Source organism: Camellia sinensis, chromosome 9, assembly GCF_055761805.1.
Source record: "Camellia sinensis isolate YWXY chromosome 9, ASM5576180v1, whole genome shotgun sequence".
NCBI lineage: Eukaryota > Viridiplantae > Streptophyta > Magnoliopsida > Ericales > Theaceae > Camellia > Camellia sinensis.
This window is the reverse complement of record NC_138969.1, coordinates 188,532,742-188,549,859: the sequence shown is the minus strand read 5'-3', so window position 1 is coordinate 188,549,859 and position 17,118 is coordinate 188,532,742. Positions and strand designations below refer to the sequence as shown.

Sequence of the window (17,118 nt, the reverse complement as noted above, 5' to 3'; positions counted from 1 at the left end):
TGGAAATTGAAGTGTGTTGTTTGGGCAAAATATTTTTATGAGAAGTTTAGTTGTGTCCTTAACATTAATAGTTTTGATATAATTATATTGAATTTTTTTTTATTATACTTTAATTTATATAATAGTTAGACTCATTTTTACCATTTTATTGATGGAAAAAAATAATATTTTTATTTCTTTACATGAAAATATATAATTTATGTTGTTTTAATTTTATATTTTTAATTTCGGTCCATTTAATTTTATTAAAAGACATATCAATATAATTATATTAAAATTATAAAACTTACTATATTAAATTTCAAAAGAGATATAACCCATCAATATAACCCATTAATTTACCCTAAAATTAATGACTTAGAGCATTTTCAATCCGTCACCAAATTCTTTAAAAAATATATTTAAAAAATGGTAAAAATAAGACTCAATTGATTCATCTAACTTGTGTCAAATCAATTTTTCACTAAAAAATGTAGAAAACTTTCCTGCTAAAATAAACAAAGCGTTGACTTCTTGTAAGAATTAGTTAAAAAAAAATTAATTTATTGGGTAAAAATAAAATATCAGTTTTAGCTTAATGAAATTTTTTTGTTTGACAATCCTATTATGTTATGTGGTCCATGAGTGTATGGCTGATGTTAAAACTCTTTTTGGAATATGAGAGACTATTCCATTGTTATTCTGTGCCCTCTCTTTTTAAGATATTTTTTAAGATATTTTTAGGTCTCGTTTGTTTGGCAAATTAAGTTAAAAAAAATTATGAGTACAGTAAGATTGAATGAGAACCCCCCTCTTTTTGGAATATGAGAGACTATTCCATTGTTATTCTATGCCCTCTCTTTTTAAGATATTTTTAGGTCTCGTTTGTTTGGCAAATTAAGTTAAAAGAAATTATGAGTACAGTAAGATTGAATGAGATAATTATTAATACGGTGGTCTTAGTTTAGAAATGTATGATTAAGAGTGTTTGTTTTTGTTATACTAGTATGGTAGTATTTGTCTGTTAAGAATAAATCTATAAAATTACGTAAACACCCTCATCATATAATAACTAGCTTTGTTAATGTAAGGGTAAAATAGTCTTTTGACACCTAATCTCATGGGATTGGATTACCAATCTCATCCCTCCCATGGGAAGGCTAATTCCACTATGTGAGGATATTTATAGTCTCCTAAGATTATTAATCCCTTTCTATTTTTATCAACCAAACTTTGTAGGACTCACCTGATAGGTAGTCCAATCCCCTCTATAGAACCAAACAAACATGGCCTGTGTGATCTGCCTCCATTTGGAAAACAATAATTAAGAGCAATTATTTTTCATACTCAACAAAAAATTAAGTTATTTTGGTTTTTAAAGGCAAAAAACGCTTTCCAAATGAAATGAAACATATCAGTCTTACTAAATCTACCATAAACAGAAATACCACCACCATCACTATCACAATATTAACACCATCACTTCTTGTGATCACAATTAAATATAGGAAAATTCTTTAGTTACATAAAATTCATATAAAAAACTTGATAAAAATAATGTGACATTACTATTATTGTAAATAAATCAATATTTAATGATATTTTATTTTAAAATGAAAAATCCATAACACATCACATTCTTATATATGCATTTTTTGTCCGTAAAATATAAGAAATATTTTGTGCAAAACAGTTTTTGGTAATAGATGGACGTGGAAACAAACGTAGCCTTAAAAGTACAATGTCAATTCCAAGTTTGAATTCTATATTGCCAAACATATTAAAAAGGCCAATGCTACATCCACCGGTTTTAACGTCATCCGAATTGTCCGAATTTGTTCATGTTGATCGTTCGGATGATAAGGTGACAACCACGGTAGACAAGGGTAGAGCCGATTGTCGGAGCAGTCGTGTGACTGACACAAATTTGGACGATTTGGTGACAACAAATTCAGTGAATAAATCACTTCACTATTGAGCAATGGTTAAGTGATATTGATAGAGATGAAAGTTGAAGTGTGTTGTTTGAGCAAAATATTTTTATGAGAAGTTTAGTTGTGTCCTTAACATTAATAGTTTTGATATAATTATATTGAATTTTTTTATATATACTTTAATTCATATAATAGTTAGACTCATTTTTATCATTATATTGATGGGAAAAAAATGATATTTTTAGTTCTTTTACATGAAAATATATACTCTACGTTGTTTTAATGTTATATTTTTAATTTCGGCCTATTTAATCTTACTAAAAGGAATATCTATGTAATTATATCAAAACTATAAAACTTACTGTATTAAATTTCAAAAGAGATATAACCCATCAATGTAATTAAATTTCAATGTAACCCATTACTTTACCCTGAAATTAATGGCTTAGAGCATTTTCAATCTTCCACCAAATTCTTTATAAAAAAAAAGAAAGAAAAAATTGGTGAAAATAAGACTCAATTGATTCATCTAACTTGTATCAAATCAATTTTTCACTAAAAATTTCATTAAGTGAGGGATGAATTAAATTTTTCATCAAATGATTAACAATTTATTTTTCACTTAAATTTGTTGAAATTGTTAAGAGACGAACGATTGGACAAAAAAAAAAAAAAAAAAAAATTCTTCTCACCTAATTTGGTTAAAGGAGATTTTTTTAGATAAGGTAGGTCTTTTTAAAAAAGATTTGATGATGGAGTAAGTTATATTAAATCAAGCTTTTGATCTAAAATGTTGAATAAATTTGACGGGGAAAAAAAAATGTGAAGGGTTTGAGGTGCTATTACAATATTTCATTAAATCTTTGGTTAAATTTGAATTTGAATTTGAATTTGAATTTGATGAAAATGACCCCCAATCATTTCATCACACTTGTATCAAATTAAGGCAAAATAAAATTTTTATCAAATTTGATAAAGAAACTTTTGGGAAATAAACTTGAAAATTTTGAAAAAGATTTTGATGAAATTTTTAAGTGAAGGTTGGAGTATTCAATTTTTTTTACCAAATTAAGCTTTAGCCAAATTTGATTAAAAAAAAAAAAACTAAAGGCACATTCCATATCAAATCAAGCTCTTAACTAATTTTCTAGGTGAAAAATAAAATAAAATATTAGAGATGATCTTAGTGCTTGTATTAGTGGTGGGGGTGGCGGCAGTGGAGTAAGGGTGGCAATGAAATGATGGTAATAGTAATAATAGTGTAGTAATGTTGATAACATTTTCACCAAAAAAAAAAAAAGCTTTTCAACTTTTAAAATGTTTTCTGCCCGAGAAATTTTTTTATTTTTTTTACTACAAAATGTTTTTATTTTTAATCAAACACTAAAAAATGTAGAAAACTTTCCTGCTAAAATAAACAAAGCGTTGACTTCTTTTAAGAATTAGTTAAAAAATTAATTTATTGGGTAAAAATAAAATATCAGTTTTAGCTAACGAAAAATCTGTGTTTGACAATGCTATTGTGTTATGTGGTCCATGAGTGTATGGCTGATGTTAAAAAGGGACCCCCCAATTTTGGAATATGAGAGGCTATTCCATTGTTATTGCGAGCCCCCTCTTTTTAAGATATTTTTATGTCTCGTTTGTTTGACAAGTAAAGTTAGATGAAATTATGAGTATAATAAAATTGAGTGAGAAGATTATTAATATGATGATATTAGTTTTAAAATGTATGATAAAGAATATTTGTTTATGTACTAGTATAGTGGTATTAGTCTGTTAGAAATAAATCTATAAAATTACATAAATACCCTCATTATATAATCATTAACTTTTTTATTTTTGTAATGTAAGGGCAAAATAGTCTTTTGACATCTAATCCCATGGAATTCGATTACCAATCCCACCCTTCCCATGAGAAGGCTAATCCTACTATGTGAGAGTATTCATAATTCCATGAGATTACTAGTCCACTTCTATTATTGTCAACCAAACATAGACTTTGTAGGACTCACCTGATAGGTAGTCCAATCCCCCCTATGGAACCAAACAAACCTGACCTGTGTGATCTACCTCCATTTGGAAAACAATAATTAAGAGAAATTATTTTTCATACTCAACAGAAAATTAAGTTATTTTGCTTTTTAATGGCAGAAAACGCTTTTCAAATTAAATTAAACAAATCAATCTTACCAAATCTACCATAAACAGAAACACCACCACCGCCGCCACCACCACACCATTACTATCACAATATTAACACCATCACTTTTTGTGCTCAAAATTAAATATAGGAAAATTCTATTGTTACATAAAATTCATATAAAAAACTTGATAAAAATTTTGTGACATTACCATTATTGTAAATAAATCAATATTTAATGGTATTTTGTTTTGAAATGAAAGATCCACAACAAGTCACATTATTATGTATGAATTTTTTGTTTGTAAAATATAAAAAATATTTTGTGCAAAACTGTTTTTGGTAATAGATGGACGTGGGAACAAACGTAGCCTTAAAAGTACAATTTCAATTCCAAGTTTGAATTCTATAGTGCCAAACATATTAAAAAGAGCAATGCTGCATTCATCGGATTCCGCATTACCTAAATTTATTCATGCCAATCGTCAGGCTGATCGTATGGATGACAGGGTGACAATCACAGTAGACAAGGGTGGAGCCGATTGTCCGGGCAGTCGTATGACTGACACAAATTTGGACGATTTGGTGACAACAAATGCAGTGAATAAATCATTTCAATATTAAAAAGGATGAGCAATGGTTAAGTGATATTGAAACAACCCTAAGAAAGCATACTTGATAGAGGTGGAAGATACAGTGTGATCAAGAGACTCAAGAATTCTACACAACACACAGCAAAAACTAAATAGAACAAATCAAATACTTTTTCAGACACTGCAATATGTCTCTCTTATTACAAAATTCACAGAAAACAAATTGTTTGCACATTTTATCTATGGATGCTAAAATGATATATTGGCCCTGTTTGGTACAGCTTAATTTCAGCTTATTTCAGCTTTCAGCTTAATTTAAGCTATTTTGATGTGTTTGGTTTAGCTTATAGCTTATAGCTTTGTGGAAGTCAGAAAACAGCTTATTCTTTGAGTGGAGCAGGAGATGCTTTAAGAATAAGCTGGAAATCAGCTTAAGCTGAAAGTTATAAGCTATAAGCTGTTTAGGCATAAGCTATAAGCACTTTCCCACAGCTCTACCAAACAGGGCCATTGTTATTGGTTGCATAACTCACCACTTAGTTAACATACATAGATAAATAATAATAATACTTGATTGCATCTCTTATCTTGAGAAGAAACTAATATATAAATAATAATAATAAATAAATAAAACAGTATAGGTTCAATTCCAAACAATTACTCAAAATGTATGGCACAAATGCCAGTAATCCAATATTTTAAGCATCAAATTTCAGAATATATAAACGGGATCTGATAATGAACATGAGGGAGAATTTGAACTCATATACATTAGAAGGAAGTGAGGATTCATTTTGCATAGGGATAGATTTTGTATATTACATCAGCTGTTGAAGCCTAATCCTTTTCTTCACTACCTGTTAGCAGTGGCCTAACCATGGCATCGTATGTTTGACTATCCGGAACGACACCTTCAATCACCATATAGTCATGCAGCTCGATTACTTCCTCTGTTTTGTAGGTTTTAATGATATTAGTAACAAGTGTTGTGTATGTTACGAAATCAGGAACCACACCTTGGCGAATCATCATCTTCATAAGTTCCTTCGCTGCTTGAATAAATCCATTCTTGCACAAAAAGTTGATCACTATATTGTAAGTCACTCTATTCACCAAATGCCCCTCCTTTCTCATTTTTGAAAACAGATCCAACGCCTCATCAATCTTCCCACTATTGCAAAAACCATTTAACAAAGTGTTATATGTTATAGCATCAATCAAACCCGCCCTCTCCAAAGCATCGACCAAATGCTTTGCCTTTTCTACTGATTGCCCTTTGCATAAGCCATGCACAATAGAATTGTATATTACCAAGTTGGCCTTTTTCTCAACTTTTATCATATCATCATATATCTGAATTGCACTTTCTATGCTCCCTTCTTTGCAGTGTCCGTCAATCAAAGTGCCATACGTGACAAGGTCAGGAATAAACCCACGAACAAACATGCTACCTAAAAGTTGCTTCGCTCCTTCTACGTTCTTGATTTTACAAACATAATTGATGAGAATATTGTGCATAAAAGCTTCTTCCACAATGTTGTTTCCTAGAATCCACTTGTGGAATTTAAGAGCTTCGCTTAAGCATCCATTTCTACAAAGCCCCTTTGTTAGGATTGAGTAGGTGAATTGGTCGGGGCATATACACTTATCGATCATGTCGGATAACAAGAAGGAAGCTCCTTCCACATCTCCATCCCTATGAAGCCAATGGATAAGTGAATTATAAACAACGGAATTAGGAACCAAGCCTCTTTCCACCATATCATGGCACCTCGTAAATGCCACCTCCAAACTCCCATTTCTTGAATACCCATCAATCAAAGTAGCATACGTCCTCACATTGGCGTCGATACCAGCCTCAACCATCTCATTCTGAACTTCTTCTGCAATCGCTAGCCTTCCTAATTTGCAACACCCATTGATTAGACAGTTATACGTAACTGAATTGGGGGTAATACAGTTCCCTGACATGACTCCCATCTTCCTAACAAGCTTAAACCCAAGATCAATATCGCCCATCTTGCAAGCTCCGTCTACGAGCATGTTGAAAGCAACAACATTGGGTACAATTCCATTCTTCAATATCCGATACAACACTGAAATCGCTTCATACAATTTATATTCCTTGCAAAGCGCATAAATAACCAAATTAAAAGTATACAAATTCTCAGAATATCCATATGATATCATCTCTTTGTAAACTCCCCAAAACCTGTTCGTCTCATTCAATTTCAGAAGATGATTCAAAAAGTTGTTCCATGCATGAATCGAAACCCAACAACCCTTGATTCTCAACTTCTTGATCACCTCATAAGCACCTTCAGTAGCACCAATTTGAGTGCAAGCCCTAATCAATGCATCAAACACTGCTGGAACCGACAAACATGTCTCGTAACTACCAACCAACCCTTGCAAAACCTCCAACGGCAAATAACCCTTTATTTGCATCAACTCTTGCATAAAAAATAAGGCATCGTCATATCTTCTACAATTCACCATCAAATGAATTACAATACAATAAGAATCTAAAGAATGAGAAAAACCCTTGTTCTTCCCAACCCAATTGAAGAACTGCAGGACTAGCTGAGGCGAGTTTTGAAACTCGCAAACCACGCGATTTACTACCGCATTCGTGAGACTTGGAGTCATTTGATCCAAGAATTTCCATTTCCTTTGCCTTAAATTTACACAAACTGACTTAAAAACAATGTCTTCAGTACTAAGGTTTGTGAATTGCTTACCCACATGAAAGCCTCTGGCTTTGGCTAAAAGATGACTTCTTTTCGATGAAAACAACCTCAAAAGCATAGAATGAACAATACCCAATTCATGAACTGGTCTAATTCCTGCAATAAAAGAGTGAGAACCAAATACCCATGTCAGTCTAGCAACAGATTAAACCCTTTTCATACAAGAATATATATATATATATATAGATTATGAGTGAAAATTGGAGGAGAGTGAAGCAGAAACACCAGGATTCTATGAAGAAAGAACCCTAAACAGCTTTGAACACAAGAAGGTATGAATAAGAAACCCTAGAATGGAGAGAGGGATTCAAAAAGAGGTAACTCGATGGAGAGGGAAAGAGCTGTTCTGGCTTAGACGACGTCGTCGCAATCCCATTTTCACAAAATTAAAATATATATATATATATATATATATATATATTATTAATAAGTATTGTTTTCATCCAAACTACTTTTTTTTTTCTTTTTCTTTTTCTTTTTCTTTTTTATTTTTGAGAATCCATTATTAAATTAGAGGGAAATGCTATGGTGTGGGTACTTACAATATGCATCCTATTACAAAATGTGTAATTTTACCATAAAATTTTATAATTACGTAATCTCTTCACAAATTGGTGTAATAAAAAAATAATACTATATGTACCAATTAATGTACTAATTAATATACTAACAAATGATGTGGCATAATTTTAGAGGTTTTGGATATTTATAATTTGTATAATATGTGAGGTCAATAATAATGACATAATACTAGTTGCTACATTACTGTGTACATTAATTAGAGCATGTAGCACCACCGAATAAAAAGTGTCGTAACCAAGCCATAAATTTTTGCAATATTAACCACAAAATTTTAAATATTTTGTTATGTCAATTTGAGACAAGAATACGTATTTTGCAATAAATGTTACAAAATTTTATAATAAATTACACATTTTTGTGGGAGGGTAGGTGTTTGGTGGATATTATACAAGCAACTTAACTTTTTTTTTGATTTGGAAGTTTGTGTTAGACTACTCGTTTGACAAGTGGCTGGTTTAGTTTAAAAGTCAAAAAGTTATTAAAAAAATCAAAAAACCAACAACTTATATCAAAAAGTCAAATATTCATTTTCTCTCTATTTTTTGCATATCTTTTCATAAAAAATCAAAAAAATATCCCAAACATACTAATTTTTTTATCTCATACAAAAAATTAGTATATAAGCCAATAATATAAAATGTCACATACAAACCATAATCATTACACTTTTTCTCTCATAAAAGTCAAAAAAATTTAAAAATAAAAACCAAACAAGGCTAAGCCAGGCTAACAAAGTCCCAAGACAAAAAAAATTTGACTACCATAGTCAATGCCAAACAAAGCTTTAGTGTAAGTTATGCTTATAACTTATTGAGGAAAAAATAACTTAAATAAGTTGATTTTCTAGAAATTGAAGAGTTTCTATTTTATGATAATTAACTTTTAATTTAAAATAATCTCTACCAAGCACTCCCATATGATATGCGCCCCTAAGGGATGCACACCAACAGATTTTCCTAATTTTAAATCCCATCAAATTATCAATTAATGTGCCCATTGAATACTTATTGAATTAGTCTTGTAATATAATGTGATATTATTTATGTGAAGTTGTTAATAAATTATGTAGTAAAAAAAATTATTGATAAGATAATTTCAAGCCATCTTTGTTATGGAACGTAAAGATAAGAAATGACCAACTTTAGTTTGTTTTATTGCAAGTCCATCTAATCATATTCGGACAAGTAATATTATACAAACGGAAGGGTTGAACAAAAATTTTACATAGCATGAGTTAGAATTGGATAATCTCTTTATTTTCAATTAAAGCATTCATTATTATTCTTATAATTTTACAAATATTATTGATACATTATTCTGAATAGATTTTTTGCATAAATTTTGAATTTGCAAATCATTTTTCATTGGAAAGCCATAGGCAAGTTGTCAAATTGAGGAGAAGTTATCTGGAGATCCTGGGACATGGCCGCGTAGTGTCCTAATATAGTGTGATTAGTAGATGATATGAGACTCACGATTTTATGTTTAGTGATTGGAAATATGTGGAGACACGATGGTTTATGATTGACCAAAAGTATGGCCACGTCCTAGATCAAGAAATAATTTTTCCAAATTGACGCCTCTAAATTTAAATATTAATTTAAGGATAAATTATAAGAACACCCCTGAGATTTATTCAAAATACGAATTATCTCTAAATAATTTTAAAAATTACATTTTATCTCTTGAAAATTTTAATTTCATAATAAATGACTCATTTTATTAATAAATCATCAAATCAATTAATAATTTTTAATGATGTCAGAAATTTATTTCAATTAATAATTTCGATAATTTTATTATTGTATAAGAAAATAGTTAGGAATTTTATTTTTTTAATTAATTCTATTAAATAAATAATTTTGTAATTTTTCAAACTATATGACAAAATTCATAATTTAAACAAATTTGAAAAGTGTATTTATAATTGACTATTAATTTAAAAGACAGCTCTCTATACAACTTGATGAATTTCACTGTATGTTTGCTTCCATCCATACAACAAAACACCATATGTAAACACCCACCATATAAATGAAATTTGCTACGTGAATTCATGTAAAATGTGAAAAAGTAATTAAAAAAAAAAAAAAACCATCAGCTAACAAATATGATTTTCTTAATAATTATTTGATAATTTTCTATATTATAAAATTTTTAATTAAAATTTCTTTATTTTTATTTTTGACTTTTGAGGTGTGTAATTACTAATTAAGTTTTTAATCAAAATTTTATAGCATATCCTTTTCAATTGATAATAGGGAATTCGGTTTAAAAATCTAAATTTGATTTTTTTTTGTCAAAAGATCCAGGCGGAAATTATGTCCATAAAGACATACTCCTGCACAATGACCAAACTACCCTTATATATATACATATATATGATATCCACGGTGAAACATAAAACAAAACAAACCCTCATCTCTCTCTCTTGTCTATGTTCAGCAGCTTCGTCGTTGTTTTACCCGTGTCATCGCTATCGTGGTCTCCTTTTTGTACCAAACCCTCATCTCTCTCTCTTTCTTCCTCTACCAATGGACCACCACCTCGTCGCCGCCCTTCATCTACTCTCTTTTCTTTCTCCGTCAACAGACCTATCGTCGCCGCTTTTTGCCGTCGCCTCCTCGCCAAAACTTTGTCGCTGTCATCTTCCAAATCTAGATCCAGATCCACAGATCACTCCATTGCAGCACATTTTCCTCCTTCACTGCTTCCTCCTTCGTTAGCCACCTCAGCCTTGTCACCTTCATTTGGTTGTGACACCATTGCTCCCTTTCTCTCACGAACCAGAGCTCCGACTTCAATGGCGGCTTAGGTAACGGTGGAGGATCGAGCTTTGCTAGGGTTTCTACGATGTTTATCTCTTTCTAAATCAACGGAGGTGGCAGCAGTAGGATCTCCGCCATGTTAATGGTATCTGTAACACCCCGAAATAATAACCAATATTTAACCACGATAGTTATCAAATAACAATACATTTCCAAACATAATATCCTTCTGTTCATATACTTCAAGTGTACAATGAGTAATACATGCATTTATACATTTATAAGCCCTAATCCTTGAATCTATAGCATATGTCACAAACTAATAATATGAAATAAAAGTCAAACAGATATATGAGTACCTTAATGCCTACAACTTTCCAAGTCAATACTTGACTACAACAAAAGTGAGTTTGAAACTTAACACAAGTGAAGCCTTAAGCTTGTACAAAATAAATACAACAAAAACAAAACAAGAAGCTCTTGGCTTCAAGTCCTTCCAAGCTACGGCCTTGACAGAAGCATATCATTTGCACCTGAAAATGGTTTTACACATAGGGTGAGCCAAAGCCAAGTAAAGATACTCTAACACAGTATATGAATTTTAACAGAGCTATAAGGTGAATGCATTTTCAATGCTCATGCCAAAACATTTTATATCTCTTTCCAAAACCATGCAATGCCAAGTTTATATCACAATTCATGCAATCATTTGCTTTACAATAAAAAATAGGGCAGTGGATACAACACTGAGAATATCTAGAATGTGTTTACAAGTAGGCTACAAGCATTACCAATTGTCATTTTTATCGGTTTTAACTAGAAGGCTCGGCACCTATCTACGTAGATTTCTGGACTTTCACCAAGGACACACATGCCAACTTAGTACCACAACTATACTCTCTACCCAGATTCACCAAGGTATTTATCATTTTTTTTCTCAAAAGAATAAACATTTTCAAGGTGTTAAATATGTTACAATGCTAAATGCAAATGGATGAGAAATTAGTTTCAATTTACCTAATTCTCATGTAATTTTTACAACAATCATAGTTATCCTCCATCGATAGCCCAAAACAGATATCTCTAAACAGATAAATAATTCTAACATAGATATACTTTCCAACATTTCCAAATAGGAGTGATAATTCATATCCAACCAACTCCACTACTACCATCATCATCATCAATCCAATTCCATAAACTAACATCAATTCCATTTTCTCTTTACAAAATCTAACATTCACATTTTAGGGCAAAAACCATTTTCTTTGAAAAATCAATTTTAAGGATGGAAATCCACCATTTTATCATAAGTCAACCATATCCACAATCATTTCCAAGAAAATCATTTTGAAAACCTCTCTTTTGATTTTAAAGCCAAAACCCTAGATTTTATCCAAAAATCCTCAAATCACAATCTTGTTTAGAAAAATAAATAACTAAGTTAAAACCCATACAAAAATATCAAAGCAATCCCAACCCCAAAGAAAAAGACTCAAAGGAAAGATGTGTAGAACTCGACGGAGCCGAAAACACGAGCTTCTCCGATTAGAATGAAGCCCTTGACGTGCTCTCTTTTTTTATCAAGGGGACTAGGGTATAGAGATTGAAGGATTAAGGTGTATTTGGGTCAAATGTTCAAGAACTAGAGAGAGAGAGAGAGAGAGAGAGATCTGAGATTTTGGAGTGTTTAGAGAGAGAGAGATGTGAAAAATTGACTTAAAAAATGACTTTTCGAATCTAATATATGCGCAGATCGTTTGAGTGTAGTAATGGTTGCTCGAGCGAACAGACACAAAAGGTGGGACTGGTCGAGTGAGCAAAGTGAGCGAAGAACACCACCCTCTCAGCACTTTTGCATGCCTGCAAAAGTACTGAGAGTTTCAAAAGACAGCTCGAGCGCAAGAAGAAGCGTTCGAGCGCAAGGAACACCGCTCGAGCGAAGAATGCCATAGTCTTAGTAGTTTTGCAGACTTGTAAAAGTACTAGAAGTTCTCAAAGTTCGCTCAAGAACAAGAAAGTTCATTTGAGCGAACAAGCCAAAATTTGGGTAGCATAGTTTTAAAAAAACTAACTCCCAACTTGTTTCAAACACAACCTGTCACGACCCGCTCCCCGTACCCAAGGGTTAAGCATCGTGATGCCCAGTAACTGAGGTTACCTACGGCCAATTCTTAAACAAATCAAATAACGCGAGCGGAGGTAATATTTAAATAAGGGTACCAAAATAATCATCGGAGCTTCTATTTTTATTACAGAATTATTGACCAAAAAGGTCAATTTTTACATAGAAAAATATCATAAAAGTGTTGTGTGTGTCCCAAAGGCTATTTCTGAATTGCATTATTTTCTGAAAATTGGTAAACAACTATAAGCACATGGCAGGGTGAGAAATATTATACCAAGAGTATAAGGGACACGAAATAACCATGGATAGTTAGTTAGGCCAAAACATTTACATAACTCAGTTTGGTAAATAAATCGTTTGAGTAGCCACATCATTCAGGTAGCATAAACTGAAATACAGATATTATGTAAATATATAACCTGAAATATAGAAATTATGAAAGTAAATGACCATAACTACGGTACAGAACAGAACAGAACAGAACAGAGGTCACAGAAGTGACAGTCAGAACAGAGGTACGGATTCAAGAGGTGGCTCGTACGGATTCTAGAGGTGGCTCCCACAATAGTGTAACACTTAGCTCCGCACAGAACAGAGGTCAATGGATCAGAGGGCCACAAGGCAACCAAACAGAGGCAAGTCCCCCAAGGCGTGGGACTCCTGTGGTAGTACTTACAAAATATAATTGTATATAAGGTCATAGTCAAATATTCTTTAAAATCTAAACAAACATATCCATGGGTTTCCTTTTAAGCAAATAAGGTTCAAGAATAAAACCACGTAACTAAAACCTTTATAAAACATAACTTTTATTAAAAACATAACTTGTGTAAAACAGATTTTGGTAAATCAAAACATACGTAAAATACATTTTGGTGACTCAAGGTATAATAAAACTCACCTTAACTGTAATACCTTATTTTTTCTTTCCACTATCAAAGACCCTTTTAGCTTTTACTATTTTTTCTTCCTTCTCTCTTTTCTTTCTTTCTTTTCATTCTCTCTTTCTTCTTTCTTTTCTTCTCTTCGTTTCTCTCCAGGTGTGACACGTCTCCTTATTTATAGGGAAATAAGGCGCTACGTGGCAGATTCGATAATGATTTCACAGATTCCTCCTTATCCTTAATAGATATTTAAGATAATTACCTTTTGACCTAATATTTTAATATAATTATATAAATAATTTAATTTTTAATTAAATTAAACTTTATCATTTACCAACAGAAAATAAATTATTTATTTTACTACCACACCCATTATTATTATTATTTATATTATCTATATTATTATTATTTATATTTTGACCCCTAAAATTATATTGTTTTACAAAATTACGCATAATAATATATAACAAATTATATATTTTCTGAACTGAGATTAAATAATATTAGTATAAATTCTATAGAATAATTAAAAATCTGGGTTGTTACAATCTTCTCTCCTTTTAAAATTTCGTCCTCGAAAATTGTCATATGTAAGCTGTCCACTGCGCACTCTGATATATATATTAGATGATTAATTTGATAGAAAATAGCACGGCTTACCACCCGCAAACTGCTGGGCAATCTGAAAGGACGATCCAGACTTTGGAAGATATGTTACGTTTGTGCATACTAGACCTCAAAGGTAACTGGGATGATCACCTACCTTTAATGGAGTTCGCATATAATAATAGCTACCATGCAAGTATTGGAATTGCACCGTACGAGGCACTGTATGGAAGAAGATGTTGATCACCTCTGTGTTGGACGGAAGTCGGAGACAGAAAATTATTAGGCCTCGAGATCGTGCAAGTAACGAGGGATAAAATTTAACTCATCTAACAACGAATTCGCACTGTCCAGAGCCGCCAGAAAAGCTATGCAGATACACGAAGACAAGACTTAGAATTTCAAATAAGAGATCATGTGTACCTTAAAATCTCATCGACAAGAGGGGTAATCCGATTTGGGAAAAGAGAAAAGTTAAGACCACGTTACATCGGCCCATTTGAGATACTCGAAAGGATTGGTCCTGTAGCATATCGTCTTGCGCTTTCACTCGAACTATCTAATGTTCATAATGTGTTTCACGTTTCGATGCTTCGTCGATATCTTCGAGATCCAGAGCATGTTTTCGATCATGAGAACCTAGAAATTCAAGAAGATCTCTCCTACGAAGAGCAACTTGTACAGATTCTCGATCGTCGTGATAAGATCCTTCGAAATAAAACTATACCCTTCGTAAAGGTCTTATGGAGAAATTATCGTGTCAAAGAAGCAACGTGGGAAACTGAAAGCCAAATGCGAGCCAAATACCCACATCTCTTCGAAAATCAAGGTACGTCAAGTTTGGGGACAAACTTCTTTAAGGAGAGAAGAAATATGACACCCGAACGTTTTAAATTTAACAGTACGATAAAATAAATAAATAATAATAATAATGATAATAATAATAATAATAAATAAGTATATATATATACATGTAGTGACAATAATGATAATAAATAAATATATAATTTAGGAGATTGGGAATTTTATGGTTAAAGAAATACGTTGTGAAATATTACACATTAAATATTTTAGTAAGTGGTAAGTGGTGATTTATAGTTGGGTAGTGAGGTTTTTAGACATGAACCTAACTTATCATTATACGTAAATTTTAGGAGTCATCTTGAATTACCAAAGAAAGTAATAACTTTTAAATTAAAAAAATGGTCAAATGGTCAAAATATGTCTAAGTTCTAAGGAGATGGATTAGTCAATGGTCAAGTAAAAAGATAGAATTCAAACAAGTTAATTAATAAAATGGATAAGGGTGGACCAGAGTAAATAACAAGTTTTACACGCGTCAAAATTTCAGAACTTTCTATGACTTGCTACCCACGATTTACCTTCCTATAAATAGGAAAGAGTGGCATGTTTAAGGCAACGAAAAGAAAAAAATAGAAAGTAGATAAGAGGACGCACGGGTGAGCATCTTGAATGGTGGTGGAAAGAAAGGATAAAGGAATTAATTTAAGGTGAGTTATATTATACATTGAGTTACTAAAAAGTATTTTACTTACGTTTTGACTTACCAAAATCTATATAATTTATGTTTTATTAATATATTAATAAAAATTATGTTTTATAAAAGTTTCAGCTACGTGGTTTTATTTCTGAACCCTATTTGCTTCAAAGTGAGACCCATGGATATGTTTGTTTTACTTTTAAAGAATATTTGGCTATGACCTTATATGAAAATATGTTTTGTGAGTACCACCACGGGAGTCCCGCGCCTTGGGGGACTTAAAATAACCATTGGCTAGTGTATGACCACTTTGTGGTCCAGTGTTGTCATGAATCCATTGACCTCTGTAGTGATTGTTACTTTAGTGATGTACCGTGGTTACAGTGATTATTTTAGTTCTGGCACTTAATTAATTTGTGTATTCAACTCAACCCAATTTATGTTAATATTTTAGCTTAAATAAATATCCATGGCCATTTTGTGCCCCTACACTCATTGTATGATATTTCTCACTCTGCTATATGCTTATAGCTATTACCCCTTTCAGGTGACGAAGTTTAGCGGGATCAAGATGGAAAATGAATCGCTATGTTATTTTGTTTTCTATATTTTATTATTAGACTCTTGTAGTACAATGAAGTTCAAGTAACTATATTTTAGTTCCATGTAAATAAACAGTTGGTACCCAATTATTTATTTTAATTTATTTAATTTATCCACTTGCACTGTGACTATAGAATTGTCCGAATTACATTATTTTTATCTTGTTACGACGCCAAGCCTTTGGGTACCGGGTTTGGGTCGTGACAAAAGTGGTATCAGAGCCATGGTTTTAAAAAAAATAAAATAAAATAAAAATAAATAATAATAATAATAAAAAATAATTAAATGAATAAATAAATAAATAAATATATATATATATATATAGTACAATTTTTAAAATTTTATATAATTTTCACATTATTTACAATTAAAAAAAAAAGAACATATATGTATTAAACTTGCATTATTTTGTATTATGTGGTATGTCTAACGCAAGTAAACCATGTTATTTGCATGTCTAGGCTAAGTTTTCTTGTGTTGTAGGACATGGTGAACCTATTTGAGCTATTTTGGTACGAGCCCCCAGAAGCTCATCTCCTCCCGAACCAATTAGAGGGCTGGGGTGACTCAGAAAGTCTTATCAGGCAAGCCCATCCAACACTTGACCATCTCATGGAAAGATCCGTTTATTTACAGGCTAACCCCGA

The 17,118-nt window shown here is 31.6% G+C and overlaps 1 protein-coding gene across 2 annotated transcripts; it reads right to left on the bottom strand.

Annotated features, from left to right (window-relative positions):
- Window positions 1-5,345: 5,345 nt before the first annotated feature.
- LOC114259060 (Pentatricopeptide repeat (PPR) superfamily protein) lies at window positions 5,346-7,779 on the bottom strand. 2 transcript variants are annotated; one of them, XM_028199053.2, is made up of 2 exons: window positions 7,391-7,779; window positions 5,346-7,102 (listed from the first exon to the last, which is right to left on the bottom strand). In XM_028199053.2, exons 1-2 carry the CDS (start codon window positions 7,455-7,457, stop codon window positions 5,487-5,489), a joined length of 1,683 nt encoding a protein of 560 aa, XP_028054854.1. In that variant the 5' UTR covers window positions 7,458-7,779; the 3' UTR covers window positions 5,346-5,486. The 2 variants fall into 2 exon arrangements, with proteins under 2 accessions (XP_028054854.1, XP_082744366.1); XM_082888240.1 differs by having other exon boundaries at window positions 5,346-7,777.
- Between the last annotated feature and the right edge of the window lie 9,339 nt (window positions 7,780-17,118).

Coding starts and splice junctions, on each gene's coding strand:
- LOC114259060 (XM_082888240.1), bottom strand. CDS start 7,457: ATGCTTTTGAGGTTGTTTTCATCGAAAAGAAGTCATCTTTTAGCCAAA.